Raw genomic sequence first — 22,992 nt, forward strand, 5'->3', positions numbered from 1 at the left:
TACCTGGCGTTGAAGTGTGTGCTGGTGCGTCGCCATGAAGCACAATTACTTTGCCGTGTCTTCTGGCCCATTCTGGTGGTTTTACGATCAAAACGCATGACTTGGCTGCCACCGTGTTGTTTGGACCTCGGGCCCAGGCGTGCTTTTGCAGGATGAGCCCCGGCAGTGGGTCGCTCAGTCTGCTGGGCAAGAATGCTGCTGGTGTGACTCCTGGGGCAGATCAACACACCCGAGAGACCCAGCAAGCCAGAGCTGGCTTAGATGGCGGTCCACGGAGCACACGGGGTGCTGAGCCCCCTCGGGGTTAAAATTCCTGCCCGTGTGCAGACAAGAGGCGTTTACGTAGAAGCAGGGGAATGGTTCCAAGGGGACCTTTCCTAGTAGGGATTTGGCCAACCGCGTCTCTGGCTGGACTTGTCCCCGGAGGATTCATGAGAGTGAGGATGGAGGGGACAGGTGCCCAGATGGCATCTGGTGGGGAGTCGGATCGCTCCAGCCCTATTCTGGGGTGCCTGCTCAGTCCCGGCCGTCTGGAACACCCCTCCCTCCACTCGAGGCAGGAGGGGCCCCGGAGAACGGGCAGCCCTGAGCAAGCCATCTGGTCACCGGGCAGAGCCCTCAGCCACCTAACGTGGGGACAGGGACCATATGGGCTTTCGGTGACTTCACCTGGCTCGCTGCTGACTTTGATTTTAAAGTCCTCTGGAGTGGAAACAGGACGAAGGGGAAAGGTTCCTGCCGGGAGCCAGAGGCTATGGCCCCCCCCTCTCCTCACCCCTCCCGGGGGCAGAATGGTCATGATGGGCAGGACAGCGACCCAGGAGACCACGGAGAGTGGCAGAGCCGGGAAAGCCAGCTTCCGCACGGGTCAGCTGCTCACCGCTCTGAGAAGCTAAGATGACCCCTGCTTTCTTTCTTTGTCCTTTGTTTTTAAATATAATTATAATGACATAGATTTCATAACCCCTCGATTCAACACAAAAACCTCTATCAAGCATAGGTTACGTGCCAGTGAGTGGGCCGGGCGTTGAGAGACAATAAAACAAATGAGGCCGCTGCATGTAAGGAGCCCTCGGTCTAAAGGTGCCATTCTCCAGTGCGATTCCTCCCTCTCAGCCCCCAGGGAGCCCTGGGCCCATTCCTGCGGGCAGGGTCCCAAAGGGAAGGCGCCAGAATCCGCAGCAGAGACCCCGGAACCCGTGTTAGACTAAGTATTCTGGCTCTTCTTCAGGCTCCAAGGTTCTGTCATCTCCAGCCTTTCTCGATGAGGGCATTGGCCCCCACTGCAGTGCAGGGGTGGGGGGCGGGCTGGGGGAACGGCAGCCAGCAGAGCAGTTCCGAGCACGGAGGCCAGACAGACGTGGGCAGGCATCCCAGCCGTGCAGCAGGGAGCACGTGGCTGGCCCCCTGTGAGACCAAACGTCCTCCTCTGGGGAGCAAGGACAGTCGCAGAGCCGACCCCGCAAGGCCGGGGGTGCGTTCACTGAGACAGTGCGTGCGTCTCTCCCGACATCTGGGGAGAAACCGGAAGGAAAGGCTGGAAAGCGGAGGACGGAGGGGCTGCAGATGAGAAGCTCACAGCCGGAGTGAGGGAGTGTGGCCTCGATAGACTGTCTGTACCGTCGGTCGGTCCATCCCGAAGCGGCTGTATCAGTTTCCTAGGGCTGCCCTAAAACCGCCCCAGATTTGCTGGCTTAACACGACGAGACTTTGTTCTCTGACAGTTCTGCAGGCCAGCAGGCCAAATAAGGTTTTGGCAGGGCCTGGCCGCCCCAAAGGCTCTCGGCCAACCCTCCCTTGTCTGCCAGCCCTGGGGGCTCCCCAGGCCCGTGGCTGCTTAAACCCCACCTCTGCCTCTGTGGCCACATGTGTGCCTCCCGCTCTGCATCCTGCGTGTCCTTTTCTGTCTCCCATAAGGACACGTGGCGTTGGATTTAGGGCCCAGCCTAATCCAGGGTGATCTCATCTCCATTCCAACCTAATTACATCCGCAGGGACTCTTTCCAAATAAGGTCTTTCTCCCGGGCCCAGGTGGCCATCTCTCTCTCTGTGGCATCGGCCTCCTCTTGTCACCCCGCGCTCGCTCGTCACTGCGCCTCGGAATTCTGTGGCCAGAGAAAGAAGCTGCGAGGAGCAGCTCATCCATCCATCTGCCCGGCCCGCCCGCATAACGGAACAGTGCCACCGGGAGGGGGTGGTGCCAGGGGCCGGAGCACAGCGATAAAGCAAAGAGCGGACGGGAGCTGCTAGTAACGGGGCCTGCCGGGCCGGGGCCAGTGCTCAGGGCCGGGAATGGGCTCCTGCCCGGGAGGCGAGGGCCAGCCAGGGCTCCGGGAGCCGGCAGGGACACCCAGCAGGCACGGGGCTGCCCACAAAGGCCTCCTGTGAGAAGCGACCTGCGCTGAGTCTGTAGGGAAGTGACCAGGCAGAGTGGGAACTGGAGACTGTTTCTGTGCCTGGGACCCTCGCCGCACAAACCCTTTTTCTTGTAAGATGCGTCGCCGGGGGTATGGGTGGTCCCGCTCCCATTTTACTGAGAGGGATCCAGGGCTGCTACAGGAAGCAGGTCGCGCCGCGGGGAGGGCCAGAGCAGCATCCTGAACCAGCTCCCAGTGTGCCCAGAGATGGCCCGCGGCCCCATCACGCTCCGCTGCGTCCCAGCCAGCGCCAGGAACAGGTCTGCCCGCGGGGCCTCGGAGCCCTGGACCCGGCCCAGCCCGTTTGACGTGCACGCTGGCCGGGACTCACCACCCCGCCAGGCACCAGCTGAAGAAGCAGGAAGTGCGAAGGACTGGCCTGTGGGCGCTGGCCCCGTGGGGCGGGGGAGGCGGAGGGGAGTGAGAGTCAATGAGCCTTGTCTTCTCCCACCAGGCGTGCCCTGTGGATTTGGGCAGCAGCCCATAGTCCTGGCCGCTCCTCTCCTTTAAAAAAAAAAAAAAATTATATTGATTTCAGAGAGGAAGGGAGAGGGAGAGAGAGAGAGACATCAACAATGAGAGAGAATTACTGATCGGCTGCCTCCTGCATGCCCCCCACTGGGGATCAAGTCTGCAACCTGGGCCTGTGCGCTGACCTGGAATCAAACCATGACCTTCCGGTTCATAGGCCTATGCTCAACCACTGAGCCACACCGGCTGGGCCTGGCCACTTCTCTTAATACCAGCTCGTTCTGACCTGTTGTGGGCATCGAATTCAGGGCATTCAACGTGCTCTCAGCAGCCGCAGGCTGACCCTCCCTACATCGCATCGTGGGGAGGGAAGCATGAGCATTCTGTGTCCCTTTTGGCCGCGGGGGGTCCATTCGGGGTTCAGTCAGCGGTGCTGCAGAAGCCTCGGTGGCACTCTGTTCTCGGGGCCCAGTTTGACTACTAAGCATTCCAGCTCGATCGCGTTGTTTAACTACGGCTCGAACCCATCAGGTAGAAGTTAAATTTATTCATTTATTTAATCTTTCTTAAAGGCAGCTCTAAAGACTTATCGATTTCTTTATTAGTAGCAGGGAGAGGGACGCTCACTCTCTTGACAAGCAAATTATTATCTGATGCCAGGTTTGAAAGCCGCTAAACAAGGGGCCTGCTTTTGAAAGACTCAAAGAAGTATTTCAACATAAAAATCAATGAAGATACATAAAAAATTGAACTGGGTGAGCACATGAAAAACAGCTCCCCTTTTTTTTTCCTCTTAATGAAGCTCATTTTACATAAAAGAAAAAAAAAAAAGAAATAAAATGAACGGGAAGGGAAGCATTGCAAACCCTTGCCTGATACCCAGGTGTAAAACAACCCACTTTGAAGTTCTGGAATATATCGATAATAAATGGGAGGCTGGCCCGGCCTGCATGGCGGTGTGGTTGCACATCGATCCATGAACCAGGAGGTCACAGTCCGATTCCTGGTCAGGGCACATGCCCAGGTTGCAGGCTCGATCCCCAGGGTGGGGTGTGTAGGGGGCAGCTGATTAGTGATTCTCTCTCATCAGTGATTTCTCTCTCTCTCACTGAAATCAATAGAAAGTTACATATTTTTTAAAATGTGAGGATATCAGCGGCTGAAGGCAAATATCATTTAGCAAAAGTAACTTGTGACGCTTGGGTTTGCGTCTGTCTTTCTTCCTCGGACTATTGGGATAGCGTTTATGGGGGCTCCTTGCTTCTGCTCCCCACCCCGCCCTGAGACGGTGCCATTCCCTGGTGCTCAGGCCCACGGCTTCCCGTCCACTGTGGAGCAGGTGCACTCTGCCCCACGGTCCTCAGGTCCGTGTGAGGCCCTCTGCTCTCACCTCCCCTTTTCTTCCTCCCGTCACGTCCCACCAGGCCCCCTGCCCTCCAGGCCCCCCCCCGCCCACCTCCCAGCATGCTTTTCCTTGGGGGCTTGGCGCGTGCGGTTTCCTCTGCACAGAGCGTACTGCCTCCCGTGGCCTCACAGCTCTGCCCCCCGCCGCAGCCAGGCCGGGCCTCCGGGAGTGTCTGTCCTGAGGTCTTCTTGCAGGCTGAGGGCCACTCTCACGGCCATTTCCACCTCCTCACCTCTTTCCGTGTCTGAACACACCACATTCGGGGGCTCTGAGGGTTAGGACTCCGGCATCTCTGAGGGGACACCATCCCGCTCAGGACAGGCAGTGGCTCGGGGTGAAGGCAGCTCTCTGCAGACACGCTGGGGGTCCCGGACGATGGGTGGAGCACCTGCCGGCCTGCTCGCCTGCCTGCAGGGGGGGCGCCTTGGGCGCGGCTGGCGCTGCGCAGAGTGGAGTGGGCGAGGTGACTGCGGGGTGGGACGCGCTGGGCAGGGCCTGGGCTCCTGCGCACTTGCCTGGTTTGTGCCTGAGGCTCAGGGCTCACAGGCGACAGAGCGACAACGCGGCGAGCACACCAGGCGTGTGCGCTGCATGCCAAGCCAACGCCGGCTCTCGGGGGACGAAATCATTCCGTATTCTGGACTCCGGCCTCCCGGCGGAGCGTCCCGATCCATCTGAATTACACATTAACCGGCATCGGAGGGACGGCAGGGCCCGCTCAAATGAATAGCTCTCTAATTTATTAAAGGCTTATTTATGCTGCCGCTATCAGGCGATCGTTCAATTCCTGGAGTGGCTCCGGCCCCTCCGCTGCCCCCCGACCCCGCTGCTGCTGGAATATTTTATCTTTCCAGCTCCGGCAGGGCTCCGGGCAGCTGTGCGTGGGGGCCGCGGCGGGCCGCCCACCTCTGCGGGCTGGCTGTGTCTCCTGGGCCAGCAGTGGGCTGGCTGCTCGTGGCCCTCCCGTGGCGCCATCCTGTGGCCTGTGGCCTGCGCTCCTGAAAGCCAGCACCCTCCCTTTCCAGCACGTGACCCCGCGAGGTGGGGGAGGCATGGCTGCTGGAGGCTGTTGTGTCTGAATTGACTTCTGCCAGGTTCGCTGGCACCAGTTTTTGCGGGGATTGAGCCCCGGGCGGGCCGAGGCGGGGGGCAGGGGATAGCCTTGCCTTGGGCAGGACCAGAAGCCATACAGGAAGGGAGGGAGGCTGCCATGTGACCTGAGGTTCTCACTGACCTCCAATTTATTCAGCTTCGCGTATGGTGATAGCCTAACCCATGCCAAACGCTCTTCCTGTGTCAACTCACGTAACGAGGCTAGCACCTCTGTGGCTACATGAAACTGAGAGAGAAGGGCGTTCATTGTCCCAGGCCACCCAACTAGGATCTGGGGGAGTGGGACGGGACCCCCACATCCACCTGATGTCAGATCCTTGTGCAGGACACTCAGGCTCTCCCCTCTGCCCACCCCAGCCTGCTCCTGACCCGTCAGAGCCCATGAGGTCCCTGCCATCTGCTCTCACCTTCCCCTGCCAGGGAGAGGGAGGGCCGGAGAGCGGGAAGTCTTACCCAGGGAGCGGGCTCTGTCACCGTGGCTTTTGGGGTCTGAGCATCGTCCCTGGCCCTTCCTTTCCCGGAGCAGACGATTCTCTGCGTCCTGTGTGAGCCCCCCGCTGGCAGCAGGCTTTCTCCCTGGGCCTCACGAGAGGCAGAGGAAGAACAAGATGGAAGAGGCCGGCTCCTCTATTCCAGAAAGAAGTTTGCAGTGTGGAGGGGGCGTGAGAAAGGCGGGAGAGCCCAGAGCTGCCCTGTTGCTGAGGTGGGCACAGCGTGGCTGGCCGGGGGCGGGCATCAGGCTGAGTCAGCACCTCGGAGCTCCCTGCTGGAGGCCGCCCACCTCCCAGGCGCTCCTGAAGCTGTGTCCGCGGCACCAGGAGCTCCCTGTGTTTTCTTACCTTCCGTCCGGGGCTGGCAGGGAGCTGGGATAACTGCCCTGGGTGAGGACGCTTTAAAAAAATAAATATATTTATATTGATTTCAGAGAGGAAGGGAAAGGGAGAGCGAGATGGAAACATCAATGAGGAGAGAGAATCATGGATCGGCTGCCTCCTGCACGCCCCCAGCAGGGGATCCAGCCCACAGCCCAGGCGTGTGCCCGGGCTGGGAATCCAGCCGGGACCTCCTGGTTCATAGGCCCACACGCAACCACAGGGCCACGCCGGCCGGACACGGACACTTTTCTTTCTGCTCCCGATTCCGCGGAAAGGTGGGTACCACTTAAGCGAAGGTGCTCATCAGAAGGGACCATACCCTCCCCCGAGCCTGCCAGCCAGGGAGAGGACGGGGTGCTCTGTGCCCTCTGTTGGGGCATCGCGGTGAGAAGACACCAGGGGAGGCAGAGGGACCTGCCAGGCACCCTCTTAGCCAGAGGGTTCCTCACCCCGGAAGCAGGCTGGGTTTTGCGGGAGACCAGGGCACTGCACGTTCTTGTGAGAACGCCGTCTCTATCGTATTTGAAATCGGTGTGAGGTTATTTTAATTCTTGAAATAAGTCTCTTCCCACCTCCAAATTATGATCTCAGTGTCTAGTGGAGGCAGCATACTTGCTCCTAAGTGAGCCAAGGCCCCGGGGCGGATGATAAACTATAGGTATCGCTGTATTTATTCTCCCAAATATGGACCGTGAACTGGGGGGGGGGGGGGGGGGGGGAAGGCAGTTTTTATCATCACCCTTCATCTCCAACTCTCCAGCTCTCTGCCCTAAAAATTTACTTATTATTAATATTTAGGAGCTATCACTCTGCAGGAATCATTGCCTATAAAAAGCCATCCATTCTGCTCCACTCCTATTCTACACACATCTCTCTCCAGCTCCCTGCCATCTGATCAAGGTTCCGCATTAAAAATACATGGCGATGGGGAGAGCTGTGCGCGCACGCCTCCCCACCTTGTCTTAGCTGGCTCGCTCGGCTGAGAGCTCGAGGAAAAACTCACCCACAGAACCCAGGGGCCTGCCACTCTCTCTCTATTCTCTCCCCGCCCCCCTCGCGCCCCCCCCCCCCCGCCCTCCTCTGCCTGCTCTCTCCCCAGTTTGACCACCAGCCGTGCCTTAGCCCCCATCAGCCCCTTCCCGCCACTTCTCTTGGCCAACTGCACGCTTCTTGCAGTTCGGCCGGTTCATCTCAGCGGCTCCAGGGGAGGTAAGACATGAGGCCCCTTTAAATCCTGCCCTCTCTCTTCCTTATCGAGGCAGCCTGAACTCCAAGTCTGCTCCAGCTGCCAGGAGGGGAAGATGTTGACTTTGACTTTAACAAACGTTGTGGCCGCCCCGTTCCATGCCCCCTCCCCCCTCCCCATCCTGGGGGCATGGCTGCGTGGATTCTGGGAGGGCTGGGTGGGAAACCCCGTTGTCACGCTGCCTGGCGGGTTGAGCCATCTCAGGCGTTTCCGTGGGTCTTGGTTTGGTCACAGGTGGGGAGGGCGGGACGCTGACCTGCTTCTGTCTGTGTCAGAGGGTAATGGAGAGAAGGAAGCAAATGAGCCGTGAGCGCCACAGCGCCTGGCATCTCTGAGGCTGCGCAGCTCTATCAGGGGACGCCGTGAGGCTGACAGCTGGGATGCCTATGGTGGTGGAGTGTCTAAGGGTCATTGGTTTAGTGCATCTCCCACTTCCAGGAAATGTGATGGCGGTTCCCATAAGACTGCGTGATCAGAATGCGGGCTTGAGCCCAGTCCAGAAACAGAGACGTGCTTCTCCTCCCGGACTCAGCTGACTCACCAGCGGCCCGGGCTGGATGCCGTCACCAGGCCGTCACGGTCCCCACCCGCCTGCTCCTCCCGCTCTAACGCCCAGAGCGGCCAGATCTCCTCTAATCCCTTCCCTGCAGAGAGAGGGCGGGCTGGGCGGACTGCTGGCGAGAAGCTCTGAGCTTGTCTGGGGATGTCTGAGCCCCGAGGCTCCTCCGTGGGCCCGGGATTTGCATTCATCACCGGAACCAAGCTCCCAGGAGGCACCACAGCCTGGACATGCCCCCCCACCCGCCCCCCAGCCTCTGCCACCTCAGGGCAGGCTCTGAGCCAGACACCTGTGCCCCGAGACCCTCGCTCCGTTTGTTCCCACGTGCTCGGAAGGACATTTCCCTGCATCTCCGTTTCCCCAGCTGCAAAGTGGGGATGGAAATAGAAGCCACCTGAGGATGGCTGGAGTCCCCCTGGGTTACGTGCACGCAGACAGCGCGGTACCCAGCACTCCGTGGCACCGGTGGGCAGTTCTGTGTCCTGCTGATCCAGCAGGACGTGCAGCCCAGGGGTAATCCGGCTGGATGCCCGGGGCTGCCACCAGCATGCCAGCCACCAGGTCCTTTGCAGAAACTGCAGAATGAAGGGAGAGGTGCCACCCTGTCCGCAGTCTCGCCCACCCACCACCCACCCACTCGCCCATCCATTCTAACCGCATCACACGCCTGCCGCTCGCTGCTCCTTTCGCAGGGCACGGACGTGAACTTGAACACGTCCCTGCTCTGCACGGACCTAACACCCATGACAGCTCCAGGGCAAGGTGTGCTGTGCTGGGTGGGGATAGAGCTGGATGCCAAGGAAGGGGAGGGGTCCCTTCCAGCTGGGGGAGGGGGTGGGTGAGCAGGGCTCTCAGATCAGAATTCACAGGGAAAGAGGCTGTGACCTGGGACAGTAGAATTCAAAGAGCACATGCGTAGCTTGATTAAGTTCTCCACAAATGGTGACTGTTACTGTTATTTAATACTTTGCTCACTACAGGCATTCTATTTATATATATTTGGATTGACTGACTGTGTAGCTGGCAGTACAGACAAAGGAGGCACGTTTTATTATTCTTTTTGCCCAGAAGGGCCTCGGGCTTTTACTGGCCTTGGTGCTCCATCAGTCAGGGGGCGGGGCCCGTGATACCACCACCCACCCCATCCGTCCTCAGCCTCATTTCCCCTCTGACACACAGCAGGGCACATTCCATCTACCTTGGCACAGAAGGGGGCAAACCTTCCTTCCGTTGACTTCCCGCGGAGCCAAATCAAACAATCAGCGCCTTTTTGCAGAGCCGGATCTCGGGGAGGAGAGCGCGGGCACATTGCCAGGGGACCTGAAATCCTAGCCGCCAGCAGTTTCGTTCATCTCAGCGTCTGTCCCTCCCCTTCAAGGCTTTCAGACGCGTCCACACTTAATAAGCCCGCTAATAACATCTCGCGTTTGTGTAGGCCCTGCTGGGTGCCAGGCTCTACGCTAGGTATTTTCCAGACATTTCAAAATGTAAGTCTCCTAGGAAGAGCAGATGTGACAGGATGGAAGTGTAGATTGCTTATTTGGGGAATAACAAGGAAAGTATTTTTTCTCAATCAACAGTGGGAGTTGTGGTCGGTGGATAATGGCGGGCTTGGAGTGTAAGTCTCAATGGCACGCGTTTGTGAATCAGGGCACACTTAAGTAAAATGAGAGCGTGAGCCTGATGGAAATCCAGCAGCAGATCCAAGGAAAGTGTCAGAGATGCTCGCTCTCTCTCTGTATTGCTTTTTAGGTTTTCTTAAAATACTGATGGCAGACACTATGCTGTAGGAAAAGTCCTGTCCTTGACACAAAATGTCTTTTTTTTAATCCTTACCTGAGGATATAGTTTTCATTGATTTTTAGAGAGAGTGAAAGGGAGGGAGGAGGAGGAGGGAAGAAAGAGAGAGAGAGAGAGAGAGAGAGAGAGAGAGAGAGAGAGAAACATTGATGTGAGAGAGACATATTGACACATCGACAAGTTGCCTCTAGGGTCAAAAAATCAATAAAATATATCTTTAAAAAAATAAATAAATGCTCCTGATAGGCGTTGGCAGTGCAGCGTGGTGACTTGGGGATCAGGAGGTCCTGCCCCTGTGGATTCGTTTTCCCTGCCTGGGCTGTGGCACACCTCCTTGTGAATTCATGCCCACAGCTGGGAGGGCAGTGACCAAAGACCCTGATGCTACATTGGCACTCCCTTTACTTCTCTTAACTGCATTACTTTTTTTTATTTTTTATTTTTTATTCTGGAGGCAAATCTAGAGTAATAAAATAGCAAAATGCAAATTGACCATACCTTTGTGATGCCCGCCAGCCAATCAGGAGTGAGTATGCAAATCAACCCAATAAATATGGTGGGTAAATTTGCATACGCAGGCTCAGCCCGGGGAGGGGGCAAAGACACAGGCATTCTGCCCCTGTCCCTGGCCGCTAGGGGCCTCTGGGCAGTGTGGGAAGGCGGAACGCTGGCTCTGGGCCTGAGTGAAAAGGCGGTTTTGGCTGGAGAGAAGGCCGTGCCAGCAGCCAGAGGAAGGAAGGCCCATTCTTGCACGAATCTTTGTGCATTGGGCCTCTACTGGTTGATATAATGAGAATCTCCTTCAGTGAAGACACTATGACATGACAGTAGTTGGTAAACCTATTCAAGGTTTCCCCATAGACATGTTTCCAGATTGTGGAGTCTAAAGTCCATCACATTTGCATCTGGGAGCATGAGACAGTGCATGTGTGTATCTGGTAAACCCTGCTTGCTGTCCAGCACTTTCCTCCTCCAACAGTTCCCGACACGCTTGGTCATTGATTCCAAACCACCTTTGATTGGCAGGAACTTCTCACACTTCAGGTTTCTCTTCCCCAATGTTTTATTTTATTTTATTCCAGTTGGTTAATGATCTCGAACTGCTGTGTCTTTAAGGAGCCTGCTACTTCCAGGCACCTCAGGAGGAGCCCCTGTTTTGCACATTTGCATATCAGGCCAAGGTTCTGCGTGTGCTTGGGAAGTCAGCAATTCCAGATAATATCGATGATGGCTGCCTCTTGGCCCTGGCGGATGCCAGCCTGCTGCACACCCAGCCCTTCCATGTAGCACTTTGCTTAGGTCAGTGTCAAGATCATCTAATTAATGCTGGTGTTTGCTAATCCCCATCAACACACACGTAACCTGAAATGAACACTTAAAAGTAGGACAGATTTTAAATTCCATCACGAAGCACCACGGGGTTTTTCCTAGAATGCTAACGCACAATATTGTTAAGCAATTAAAAAAAGCAGGAAAGCAAACTCACTTAAAATAGCCGTAACCTCACGGGTTCAAACTTGTGCCCGTTGCCCTGGGAACGTAAACTCGTGAGAACGAAGGCGAAGACACAGCTGCGCTAGCGGACGTAAAATAGACGAGACAAACGGTAGAAGCGGTCCGGGCCTCACTTCCATGTTCCTCGTGTGGTACCCGAGCAAGAGACAAGGCTGGCTCTTCTCTCCCCAGCCCCACCGTCCGCTGCTCCTCTGCATCTTTAATCAGGCACAGGCACAGAGGGCAGCCCATTTTCCCACCCCTGGCCGGGCCTCAGACGCCCCCCGGTCCCTCTGTGGCCCTCATTTCATTCCCTCGCTGCGCTTCAGGGCGGCGGCAGATTATGGTTGACTTAACCCGAGGCATCCAAAGCCCCAAAGAAATAGAGCCTGCTTCCCGACTGCACACAGCAGTGTTCCAGCGCGGCTGGGGCGGGGGCCCGGATTAGAACCCGGGACCCTCGTGGCTTCCATCTATTGCTCTTGCCTTCCGCGACAAATCTTCTCTCCTGCGACGCCGGCTTGACTTTTACAGGATCTTGATTTCCATTTTAATAATCCCAAGCCTTCCCTCGACACTGCAAGAGAATTACATTTAAATACACAGCTCACATTTTCTCTTGACATTTTCTTTAGAAAGCCAGGAGAGGGGAAAAGGAGAAAAGGGGTAGGTAGTCATTCTTCCCATCACAGAGCGAAATTCTCCTCTTTGATCAGAACTCTTTGTTCAGATCCTGCGGGGGGAGGGGGAGGCCGTGGGCTGCTTCTCGGGCCTCCGGGCTCTCCGGTTACCCCTGGAGACTCTGCCTCGAGAGGCCCAGGCTCGGAGGGAACCCACCGGTGTCAGCATTAAGCGATAGGGCCCAGAGATAGTCTTGTCAGTCTAATTGATCTTGAGTCGTTGCCTCTGCTGTCAGAGCTGTCTATCTCCTTACCCATAATCCTCATCACTTTGATAGCCCGTCAGGACTATGGGACTTGGCCCAGCCTCGCCTTCATCCAATAACATTATGAAATTGATACTGACACTTCCATTGGCACTAATTTCTCTAAGAGATTGGAGCCAGAGGACAAGTGGTTTCACTTCACGGCAGTTAAGCTTTCCAAGTGCATGGGGATGGCCTGAGATTGATTGACCCGTACCCCGAGGAAGGGAAGGGGGCAGGAGATGGGAACAGAGGGAGGAGAAGGGATGGGAAATCAATGGCTCCATCGTCATCATCAAGCGATATTTATCGACTGCCCAAGGAGGACAGTGTCCTCTCTGGACATCCTGAAGGTTACACCAAGCCCTTTCCAAGACTGCTTCCTAGGGAGTTGGAAGAGGGGGGGGCGTGTTGGCTAGAGCGGTTCACCTCCTCACTTGTAATACTGCCCCCTCGTGTCTGGAGTCTGAAACAGCAACTGATTCTACCCAGTGTCTTTCCCCCCCACCCGACACCCCCACACAGAGAAGGCCAAAGCTTACTTTTCAGTAGGGCGACTGTCCTTGATCATCCAAACCAAAGGATGCGCCATGAATAATCACGCTGGATGGCAGGAGTAGGTAAAGACTGTGTGGTCGCCCTCCTCTTAACACGGAACTAAATATACCTGCACCGACCGAGGAGGAGCGGTTCTGTCTCCGGCAGGTTTTAATTCACGCCCCAGCCCTCCTTTAGGTTAACGGATGCACGACTCGGAAACGGGCTTTTGATGAGGGGGGTCAAAACCTCTTACTTTTGAAAGGGAGAGGGTTGGTTTTTCTTTTTCTTTTTATGAATTGATAGGTTTAATAATATGACCGGATCTGAAGGTCAGTCTAAGAATAACACCTTAGAAGCGACGGCAGGAAGAATGCGTGTTTTCCGATGGGATGATTAGATGGTTGGGATTTTTTTTTTTTTTCTTTGTGCCAGTTGGACCCCGGTGCCTGTCTGTAGAAAAGCAAAGGGCTGCCTCCCCTGTGCTAGAATTTTCCCTGCCCACATCCACCTCACCACACTTTTTAAAAAAATATATATATTTTATTGATTTTGTACAGAGAGGAAGGGAGAGAGATAGAGAGTTAGAAACATCGATGAGAGAGAGTCATCAATCAGCTGCCTCTTGCACACCTCCTACTGGGGATATGCCCACAACCAAGGTACATGCCCTTGACCGGAATCGAACCCGGGACCCTACAGTCCCCAAGCCGACGCTCTATCCATTGAGCCAAAGTGGTCTCTGCTCACCACACTTTTTTTTGGAGGGGTATTTGGTCTGAGTATTCAATATCCTTGATACATTACACTTAAGTCTGTTCTATAGGTAACCCATGGACATACGTTGTCTGGTGAGATGGAGAAGGGGTGAAATTATAAAGAAACACAGACCAGCCAGGGGCCTGTACCGTGGTTTCGGGCACATTCTCAGTAGGAGGTGTGCAGGAGGCAGCTGATGGATATTTCTCTCTCATTGATGTTTCTAACTCTCCCTCTCCCTTTCTCTCTGTAAAAAATCAATATTTTTTTTTTTTTTAAAAAGAAAGAAACACAGAGCAGTAAGTCTCCTTGCGATCTGTTTAATGAGCAATTACTAACTGGTTCTACTCTATGTGTGAGCTTGTATCCGTTCCAGCCTAGGAGCACATCTGTGTGCGCGCACACCTGGGATCGGGGCACGTTTATGAGGGTCTGGAGCAGGGTACGCACGCCACCTCACAGCTTTGCTCTGTGTGCTGACCAGAGCGTGGCACCCCGAGTGCCGGCCTGGCCAGCGGAGCGCCCCCTGGGGCCCGAGCAGGTGAGCACACAGGAGCAGGAGCCGCGCGAGGGAGAGGGCGCCAGGCGGATACAGCCTCACTCCATTGATTTTGTTGTTGTATTCGGGCCCGACTCGCTGCAAGTCATTCGACCTCTGCCCCCTCCGCGGATCCTGCCGCAGCGCCGCTCCGATGAAACGCGTCCATCACTTTTACAGCCTGTCCGCGGGCCGCCCGGAGAGTAATGGGCGCTGTCGCGGCCCTGCCCACAGCCGCCCACGTGCGCGGGGAGGAGAGGCAGCAGGCAGCCCGGGTTCAAGGTGTCCCGGGCGGAGGCCGCCAGGGCAGCAGAGAGGATCTTGGGGCGGCAGGGAAGGCGAGCCCTGGGGGACGGAGCAGAGTGAGGGGCCCAGAGGCGTTTGCCAGGCTGGGGGCCCTCTCTGTGCCGCCTTCCTCTCCCTCCTACCCTGGCTCAGGCTCCCGTGCGCCTCTCTTCCCCTGACTGTTCGAGAGGTCACTGTCACAGCTCTGAGCCTCAGTTTCCTCACCTGTGCGAGGGGAGGTGTAGGCCCTGCCCTGAGTGTCTAAGCCGGTTGCTATGGTGATCGGGTTGATGGATGGGAAAGCGCCTGGTGAGCAGTGAAGGGCCACACAGACACCTCACCAATGTGGACGTCTGCTCTGCTGATGTTGTGGGTTTTGGTGCATCCGGTCACCAAATTCCTTCATTCTGAAGGCTCCGTGGTCGGGATCTCTCCCCGCTCTCCCTCCTTAAGGCTCCCGGGAGGCCCTTCCCCTCCCCTGCTGTCGCGATGACGAACTGAGATCAGGGGTGCTGTGTGCGCTGGGCGCCCATCCTGCCTTCTCCTTCCTTAAATGTGCTCTGGGGCCGGTCGATCGGCAGCACGATTTTCAATCACCAGGCGATGCCTCCGGGCTGCGCACGCCACAAGGCGTGAGCAATGCCTTCGGTTCCTGTAAGAGGCTGGGAGGCAACTGGAGCCAGGGGAAAAAAACTCCTCTTTTGGGAAATGGTTCAGGGCGAGAAGCGGAGAAGTGCGGAGGGCACGCCTTGTTGGTGATCCTGGTGGCGAGGCCTATCTGGAGCCAGAGCAGCGGCGAGGGGAGGGTCCGGCGTGGAGGGGTGGTGACCGGTCCCCGCAGTGCTGTGGGCCCCCGTCCCACGTGTGCCAATAAAAATTAAGAGATTGATTTTCTTCCGTTTGCCTGGGAGGCTGGGCTCCTTGTCTGAGGCAGCGGCCACGTTTCTAACTGTGTGTGCGCTGTGTTTGCACTCACTCACTTCTGGCTGATGAGTTCCCGCTCCCCGTCTGTTGGTGCCATGCTCTCGCCCACCAGGGACACGCCAATATTTGATTTTTATCAGTAGGAGAGGCGTGAGGTTTTTAAAAAGTCATTTTCTAAATTCGAAGGTCGGCTTGTTTGTTTCATTCTGACACATGGCAGAAGCACGGGACTCGTTCTGCGGGTTTTCTTCACTCCCTAAGGGGACTCGGTGCCAGGGTGGACGCTGGAGTCTCCCTGGGGGCTCAACACCTGGGCAGCTCTGTCCCCTCCCGGGGTACTGGGAAGTGTGATGTCTGGTAAGTGGCCTCTGCCTTCATACCCCTTACATTTTTTATAGGATTTATTCTTGAGAGCAGTTTTAGGGTCCCAGCAACATTGAGTGGAAGGTACAAAGAGTTCCCATGTATGCCCTGTCCCCGCATATGGACAGCCTCCCCATTACCAACCCCCCTCCCCCCACATTTATTACAATGGATGGACCTGAGAGGGGGTGTCAGTGCTCACGTCCGGGGTGTTAATGCCCTGCCGGGCCCAGCGCAGGTGGGAGCCAGCTGCGGGGTCTCCCGGCCCCTCCTCGGAGGCCATTGGGACTGTGTCTGCTTTGTTGACCTGCGTTTTAAGGCCTGTGGTTATGGAAAGAGAGAGGCGAGCGTAAGGGCCTGGGGGTGAGGGCAGGCTGAGGGGCAGTGGTCTCCGTGACGTGCATTTAGTTGAATCGAGCAGAACGGTCAGCGGTCCCAGGAAGAAGAGAAAACGCTGAGTCATTTGTAATCCACCCGGCGAGTCTAATGAGGTGACTCAAGCCCTCATCTTCCCGTTCGCAACATTTTAATGACTTTTTTCTCCTTTTCCTCTCTTCTCCGCCTCTCTCTCTCTCTCTCTCTCCCCCCCCCCCCCCCTCTCTTTCAATCAGATGTTGGAACTTGGGATAGAGACTTTAATTTCCTTATCTTTTCTTTCCTACTTACCATCACTTTCCTTTTTGTTTGACTTTTCGGAGCATTTCCTAGACTTTATCTACCACTCTTCTTTGACTTTCAGAGTTTGATGACCATACATTCCTAAGGGCTCTTTCTTTAAAAAAAAAAATATTTTTTTTTTTTATTGATTTCAGAGAGGAAGGGAAAAGGAGATAGAAATATCAACGATGAGAAAGACTCATAGGTAGGCTGCCTCCTGCATGCCCCCTACTGGGGATCAAGCCCACAACCCGGGCATGTGCCCTGACCTGACCAGGAATCAAGCCATGACCTCCTGGCTCTTAGGTCGATGCTCAAACACTGAGCCACACCGGTGGGGCCTAGGGCTCTTTCTTGCACTCTGACTGGTGATGTTCTGGAAAGCCTTTGCTGCCCACATTGCCTGCTTCCTCCAGGGCCCCAATTCCTGCCATGCCGACGCTTTGTGCCGTGTCTGCTGGTCCCGAGCCGTTTATTCAGACTTACGCCTCGGGCACCAGAAACGAACCAGATCTTGCGTTGTGCGCACGCGTAGAGCTTGTCAACTATTAGGCTCCACTAAGGCATGAGCTCAGTGTGCCAGCATGGCTCAGTGGTTGAACTTCAACCTATGAACCAGGAGATCCCGGTTCGATTCCCCATCAGGGCACAGGCCCGGGTTATGGGCTCCATCCCCAGTAGGGGGCATGCAGGAGGCAGCCAGGCCATGATTCTCTCTTATGATGGATGTTTATATCTCTCCATTTCCCTTCCTCTCTAAAATCAATAAAAGTATATTTTGAAAAATAAGCTTGGGCCAAAACCGGTGTGGCTCAGTGGATAGAGAGTCGGCCTGCAGACTGAAGGGTCCTGGGTTTGATTCCGGGCAAGGGCATGTACCTTGGTTGTGGGCACATCCCCAGTAGGGGGTGTGCAGGAGGCAGCTGATTGATGTTTCTCTCTCATTGATGTTTCTAACTCTCTATCCCTCTCTCTTCCTCTCTGTAAAAAAAATCAATAAAATATATTTTTAAAAAACAAAACAAAACAAACAAACAAACAAAAACATTTCCTTCATTTCTTCAGACTTGAAGAAGGAAGATAAAAAGACCGATCGGTGCTCGGCCGTTTGTGTCCAACTGGAAGTCACACTGACGTTTTCCAGAAAGTTCCCAGGGTGTTTTCGGAAACGGGCCTCTTTGCAGGGCGAGCGATTCCCGCGAGGCGTTTGTCAGGGCCTGGAACCGGCCGCCTGTGCCGGCGGAGGGGACTCTGGGTCCCCGTGGGCACGTCGCGGTCTCCCACTTAGTTCTGCCTCATTGGCGCTCATCTCGCTGCTGGATGAGAGCCTTCTCCTCATAAACTCGAGGGCGATGTAACGGTTCTGCAGCGGGAATACGGTTCGGGCCGCAGAATCACATCCCAGCAGGCGCTTCGTCTGGGGACCCTGTGTCCTGCCAAGCAGCCATCTCAAATGCAGGGGGCACGAGGCCGAGGGGCCGCAGCTAATCCACTCGATGGGGCTTTTATTTGTGTGCGTGGGACGGTCGCACCAGCAAACAGAATCATGGCTCCCCCGGAGAGCCCGCACTCAGGTCTGTCAGCCGTGTTTGTAAATAACCGGACCCACGCGTTTCTCCCGGGGCTAGAAAAGCGTGGCGTTGGGTGATGGAGACGCAAGCCGTGTTCCCGGAAGCCACCAGGCGGTGTGGGTCCTCCGAGGGCGGGGCAGGGGCCTGTGGGCTAATGGTGATGGAGCCCAATGACTGTCACTGTGCAAGCTGGTTCAGGCCAGACCCAGGCTCACACCGGGCTTGTCTCCTGTGGGCTGGCGCAGCTGGTGGCAGAGTCCCAACTCCTTAGGCTCCTGGTTGCCACACTGCAGAGGCTCTCAGGCCCCGAGGCCCTCCCCGAGGTCCTGGGTGACGGGCGCTCAGCCCCACACCCCTCACGGAAGTCCTGGGTCACAGGGGCGCTCAGCCCCAAACCCCTCACCGAGGTCCTAGGCCGCAGGGGTGCATGGGACTCCCAGGAGAGCCTTCAATCCAGACGCCCGGGCTGCAGCCAGACCAATGGACTCAGACTCTTTGGGGTGGGACTCCTGCTGGGCCGTTCTTCAGGTTCCTAAAGGGAGAAGGGTCAGCGTGCAAACTGCTGCTAGGTCTTTAAAAAAAACACACAAAAAATCCTACTGCTGCTACACAAGCAACAACACTTATAATTTCAAACTAACCTGGGTTTGGGGGAAGTGAACGTAATTTCCGTTGCAGTCATTTTGGCTCTCTGGTTGATCTCCGCGGTGTGATGTGGCGGGTTTTCCTCTGGATTCAGAATCCGGGCCTCCGGGACGTCCTCTCAGTGGGCTTTGGGCCCGTGGGAAACATGGGAGCACAGACAGTGAGAGGGCGTGCGGGCAGCCGAGCCCCGGAGCACACACAGTGAGAGGGAGTCGGGCAGCCGAGCCCCGGAGCACACACAGTGAGAGGGCGTGCGGGCAGCCGAGCCCCGGAGCACAGACAGTGAGAGGGCGTGCGGGCAGCCAGCCCCGGAGCACACACAGTGAGAGGGCGTGCGGGCAGCCGTGCCCCGGAGCACACACAGTGAGAGGGCGTGCGGGCAGCCGTGTCCCGGAGCACACACAGTGAGAGGGCGTGCGGGCAGCCAGCCCCGGAGCACACACAGTGAGAGGGCGTGCGGGCAGCCAGCCCCGGCCCCCGGTCACCGGCCCGGTCTCTCCCGCGCAGGTCCCGTGGCCGTCATCAGCGGGGAGGAGGACTCGGCCAGCCCGCTGCACCACATCAACCACGGCATCACCACGCCCTCGTCGCTGGACGCCGGGCCCGACACCGTGGTCATCGGCATGACCCGCATCCCCGTCATCGAGAACCCGCAGTACTTCCGCCAGGGCCACAACTGCCACAACCCCGACACCTGTGAGTACCACCGGGGAGCGCTGTCCCTTCTGGGGGGCGGGCGGGGGTGGCGATAGGCCGTGAGGCTGGGGTTCTGGAACCTTCTGGGGTGACCTGCTGCCTCCCCCCCTCCCCTCTCTCAGAGACCCTCCCTGTTTGTCTCAACACCTGCAGAGTCGCCTGGGCCGAGGGCGCCACGGGCAGAATCCCGGGAGCAGAGAGGCAGGACCCAGCGAGGCAGGGGGCGCAGGCTGGCCGGCCTTCTCATAGACCTGGCCTGTGCATTTAGGAAAGTGCCCCGACTCTGCCCTGGCGGCTCTGCTGAGGTGGGCAGATTCGCCACCCCAGCCTCCAGGAGGGAGGGAGGGAGCGAAGGGCCGAGCGCCATTTGAATGGGGACATCCCGGCAGCTGCCCCTCCAGTGCCCGCAGCGCACACTCCCCGAGGGTCCCGTGGCCGAGGCCCTAGGACCCCCCACGCCCTGCAGGGTCTCACTCAGGTCAGGCCTCAGGCACCCGCTCCATCCTGGCTCTCCCCTCCTGTTGGTCCTGGCTCCTTCCTCTGTGTCTGCTGGGGGGGCCTCTCCGGCTCTCGGGGCCTCTGGCTTGGCCGCCCAGCCAGCAGCCGTTCCCCTTGCCGGGTCCCCAGGCTCAGTCTACCCAGCTACAGCAGTGCCCCCTCCCCTCCTGCGCTCCTGCCCCCCAGTGCCCGCCACTCCCCCAGGGAGCACAGGCCCTGGCGACGGCCTCCGAGCTGAAGGGACAGACACGGGCCAGGGGAAGGCCTCCTCGTAGGACAGGAAACGGAGGTTCTGGCGGGCTGGGGCTCCCCTTCTCTGCCCCCGGGCTTCTGCCGTTGCCTCTCCCCATCTCGCTGTGTTGGGGCGGCCTAGGAGGGAGAGCCGGGTCTTGCTCCCCCGTCTGAGTTGGGGCTCCCCACTCTTTGTAGCCCCCGAGCTGTCCTGCTCCCCGTCCATCTCCCAGCAGCGCGGGCACCTGGCTTCCCCATCGGGCTTGGCTTCTGCTCTCTGCCTCTCTGACTTCAGCGAGAGGGCAGCGGTGGGAGGCGGGGCTTGCGTTGGGATGGGCGATCATCCTCCCGTTCCCCCAGGCGGCCTCCAGCACCGGGTCTGTGGGAGCCCATCCGCGTGGTTAGAGGAAGGACTGGGTTCGGGCAGGGGGAGAAAGACCGTGATTCAGATGCTCTGGGACAGCTCTCGCTTCAGGGCAGGGTCGTCCTGGCCAGACCCGGGGGTGGCGAGGAAGGCCTTCTGTGGCTGTGCCACGGGACCCCGTCTCGGTTGACGTCACTGCGTTTGCTAGGGTGGTATTGGCATTGGCAGAGAGATGCAGGCATGGCTGTGTTGAGTCTGCACTTGGTTCTCGCTGTTCGCAGTAGTTAGTTATGTTCTCTGAAGCCCTGTGAGCACTGCATTGGGGCCGCGGAGCCATTGCGCCGAGCGGAAACGCGGGGTTAGGTTCCTGCCAGCCCCTGGCCGCAGCAGTGTCCGCGGCTGGTCAGGACCAGCTGCTTCGTGCTTGTTCTGCTTTAAGACTCCTTATTAACAGGTGCTGTTGCGTCACTAACATTGCCCTCAGGGTCCACAGCACTGACACATGCCTAAATGAAGCTCCCCTAACCCAGGAGTCCTACCTAACACCCTATTAGCTCCGTAAGGCACCCCAGCTTCTTGTTCATAGGGGCATAGCCAGCACTTGGACTCTATGCTCGTGGGACACACACAAGAAGGCTTATTGGGTCTCAGCTGCATTCGTGTGTGTTGGGAGGATTTACCCCCTTGCGTGTCTGTGAGTGACCGTGAAAGTGCGGCCCACATTGGCTTGGGGTTTCACATGCGTTTTAGGGCGTCTGACACAGACCCAGGAGGGGACAGAGGCGGCTGGGTTAAGCACAGACCCAGGATGGCCTATGTCCTCCCGTGGACGCTCTGGGTCATGGCTGTGCTCCTGTGAGCTCCCGATACCCGGATGATGGGGTGAATTTGGCTCGTGGGAAAGAAGTTCCGTGTAAGCGGAGACCCCCCCCCCCTACCCCCCAAGGGAGCGTGGGATCTGCGTGTCCTGTGACGTCAGGCCCCTGCATCCAGGCAGGGTTTCCGCCCGGAAACCAAGGGAGGTGATGCCATGGCCTTCCGGGATCTGACAGGTCTCGTATGAAGGACGGGCTGCAGCGGCCAGGGCAGCCGGTGGCGGACAGACCCGAGGGTCAGGGAACAAGCAGTGCCTCCTGGAAACATGGGAGGCGGCTCCAGCTCAGACCTCTGCCACCAGGGAGGTGGGTGTGTCCCGTCAGGAGACAGCAGATGGCCTTCCTGGTTTTCAGAAAAGGCGCTCACTGCGGACCGCAGCTGGTGTCCAAGACACTAGAGTATGCCCTCTGGGTGCCCGCGGGGAGTTTGCTGTCTGCTGAGGAGTCACCACTGCTTCTTTCCAGACCTCCAAGCCCACCTCCAGCCCCTCTCCCCGCGCTGCAGAGCCCCACACCCCGTCCTTCCTCTCTGCGCCCTCTGCTCCACTCCACATCTGTCCTTCCTTTCTCTGCTCTCTGCTCCACTCCACATCTGTCCTTCCTTTCTCGGCTCTCTGCTCCACTCCACATCTGTCCTTCCTCTCTGCGCCCTCTGCTCCACTCCACATCTGTCCTTCCTTTCTCTGCTCTCTGCTCCGTCCCACATCTGGCTCGTCTCCAGCCTCTTCCTGGGCCCATGCCTCCCGGGAACCGCGCCGCCGCAGGGTGAACGCCATGCTCTCCCCATGACTCGGAGTCACATCTCAGACGTGTGCGTGTCTTATTTCCCAAACCTGCCTTGATGCTCATTCCCATGAGGAGCTCTTGTGTGTCCCTTCCTCCTCCATGGCTTTAATGCAGCTGCCTGAGGGCCTGGCTTCCCTCCTTCCCCAGGGCAGGTGCGGGATGCGTCCTCGAACACACCAGCCTACGAGGCCAGGACTCGCGCAGAGATTGGGTCCGGTCTGCGGGCTGCATCCCTCCGGCCGGGACCGGGACTCCTCCCGAAGGGAGCCGGTGGCTGTGTCCTCCACCCTGGCCCCGTTGGTCCCGGCGCCGCCTTTTCCGGAAGAGCTGCCGCCACGGCCAGTCCCCAGCTGCGGCGGGAACGCAGCCTTTTGTGCGTAATGCAGTATTAATAGCGCGTCGGCATGATATAGATTTCTGTCATCTTCTCTGCTAACAAATATCGCCGACTGCGGGGTAATGATGGGTGTTTATTCCCAGCCACTTAGTTTAGCATAATGGACTTGCAGATGAAATATAGAAAATGGGCTCCCTCGTCTGGGAGGCCGGGCCGGCCCTGCTGCCGCTGCTGCAGGATAAACCTTTCTGGGTGTCTCTCTCTGCAGAAGTCGGGGGGCCCTGCCTGGCGGGAGGAAGGGATGGGGGACAGGCCGGGCTGGGAGCACCCGCCTGGGAGTGCAGCTGAGGAGGGGAGGCCGGCCTTGCAGGCGGCTGTTCGCTCCATGCAGTGGAGTTGGGACGCAGGCTTGGGGAGCATAGAACCGATGTGGGGGTGCGTGGTTCTGATGCACCCCATCCTTCATCCTGCTGCGTGGATCTCGCTGGTCCCCATTCGGGCGCCTGTAGGTCGAATCCTGGTGAAGGTAACGGTGATAGTTTGCCTGAGCCTTTTGCGCCAGGTAGGCTTCTCCAGGCCTTGCTTGCTAGGCCGTCTCGCGTGCAGCATTCCCAATGAGCA

The 22,992-nt window shown here is 57.6% G+C and overlaps 2 protein-coding genes across 10 annotated transcripts in view; both read left to right on the forward strand.

The window, feature by feature from the left end:
- The window catches only part of TTC23 (tetratricopeptide repeat domain 23), a 995,109-nt gene that overhangs the window by 424,307 nt on the left and 547,810 nt on the right, over nucleotides 1–22,992 (forward strand). The window lies entirely within an intron of this gene.
- The window catches only part of NTRK3 (neurotrophic receptor tyrosine kinase 3), a 174,405-nt gene that overhangs the window by 78,368 nt on the left and 73,045 nt on the right, over nucleotides 1–22,992 (forward strand). For all 9 annotated transcript variants that reach the window (XM_084869075.1, XM_084869076.1, XM_084869077.1 and 6 more), the window contains exon 13: nucleotides 19,092–19,280. In XM_084869075.1, the coding sequence (XP_084725201.1) occupies nucleotides 19,092–19,280 (189 nt within the window). The remainder of the gene's footprint in view (nucleotides 1–19,091; nucleotides 19,281–22,992) is intronic.

The sequence above is a fragment of the Pipistrellus hanaki genome, assembly GCF_964339955.1.
Source record: "Pipistrellus hanaki genome assembly, chromosome: 21".
Classification (NCBI taxonomy): Eukaryota; Metazoa; Chordata; class Mammalia; order Chiroptera; family Vespertilionidae; genus Pipistrellus; species Pipistrellus hanaki.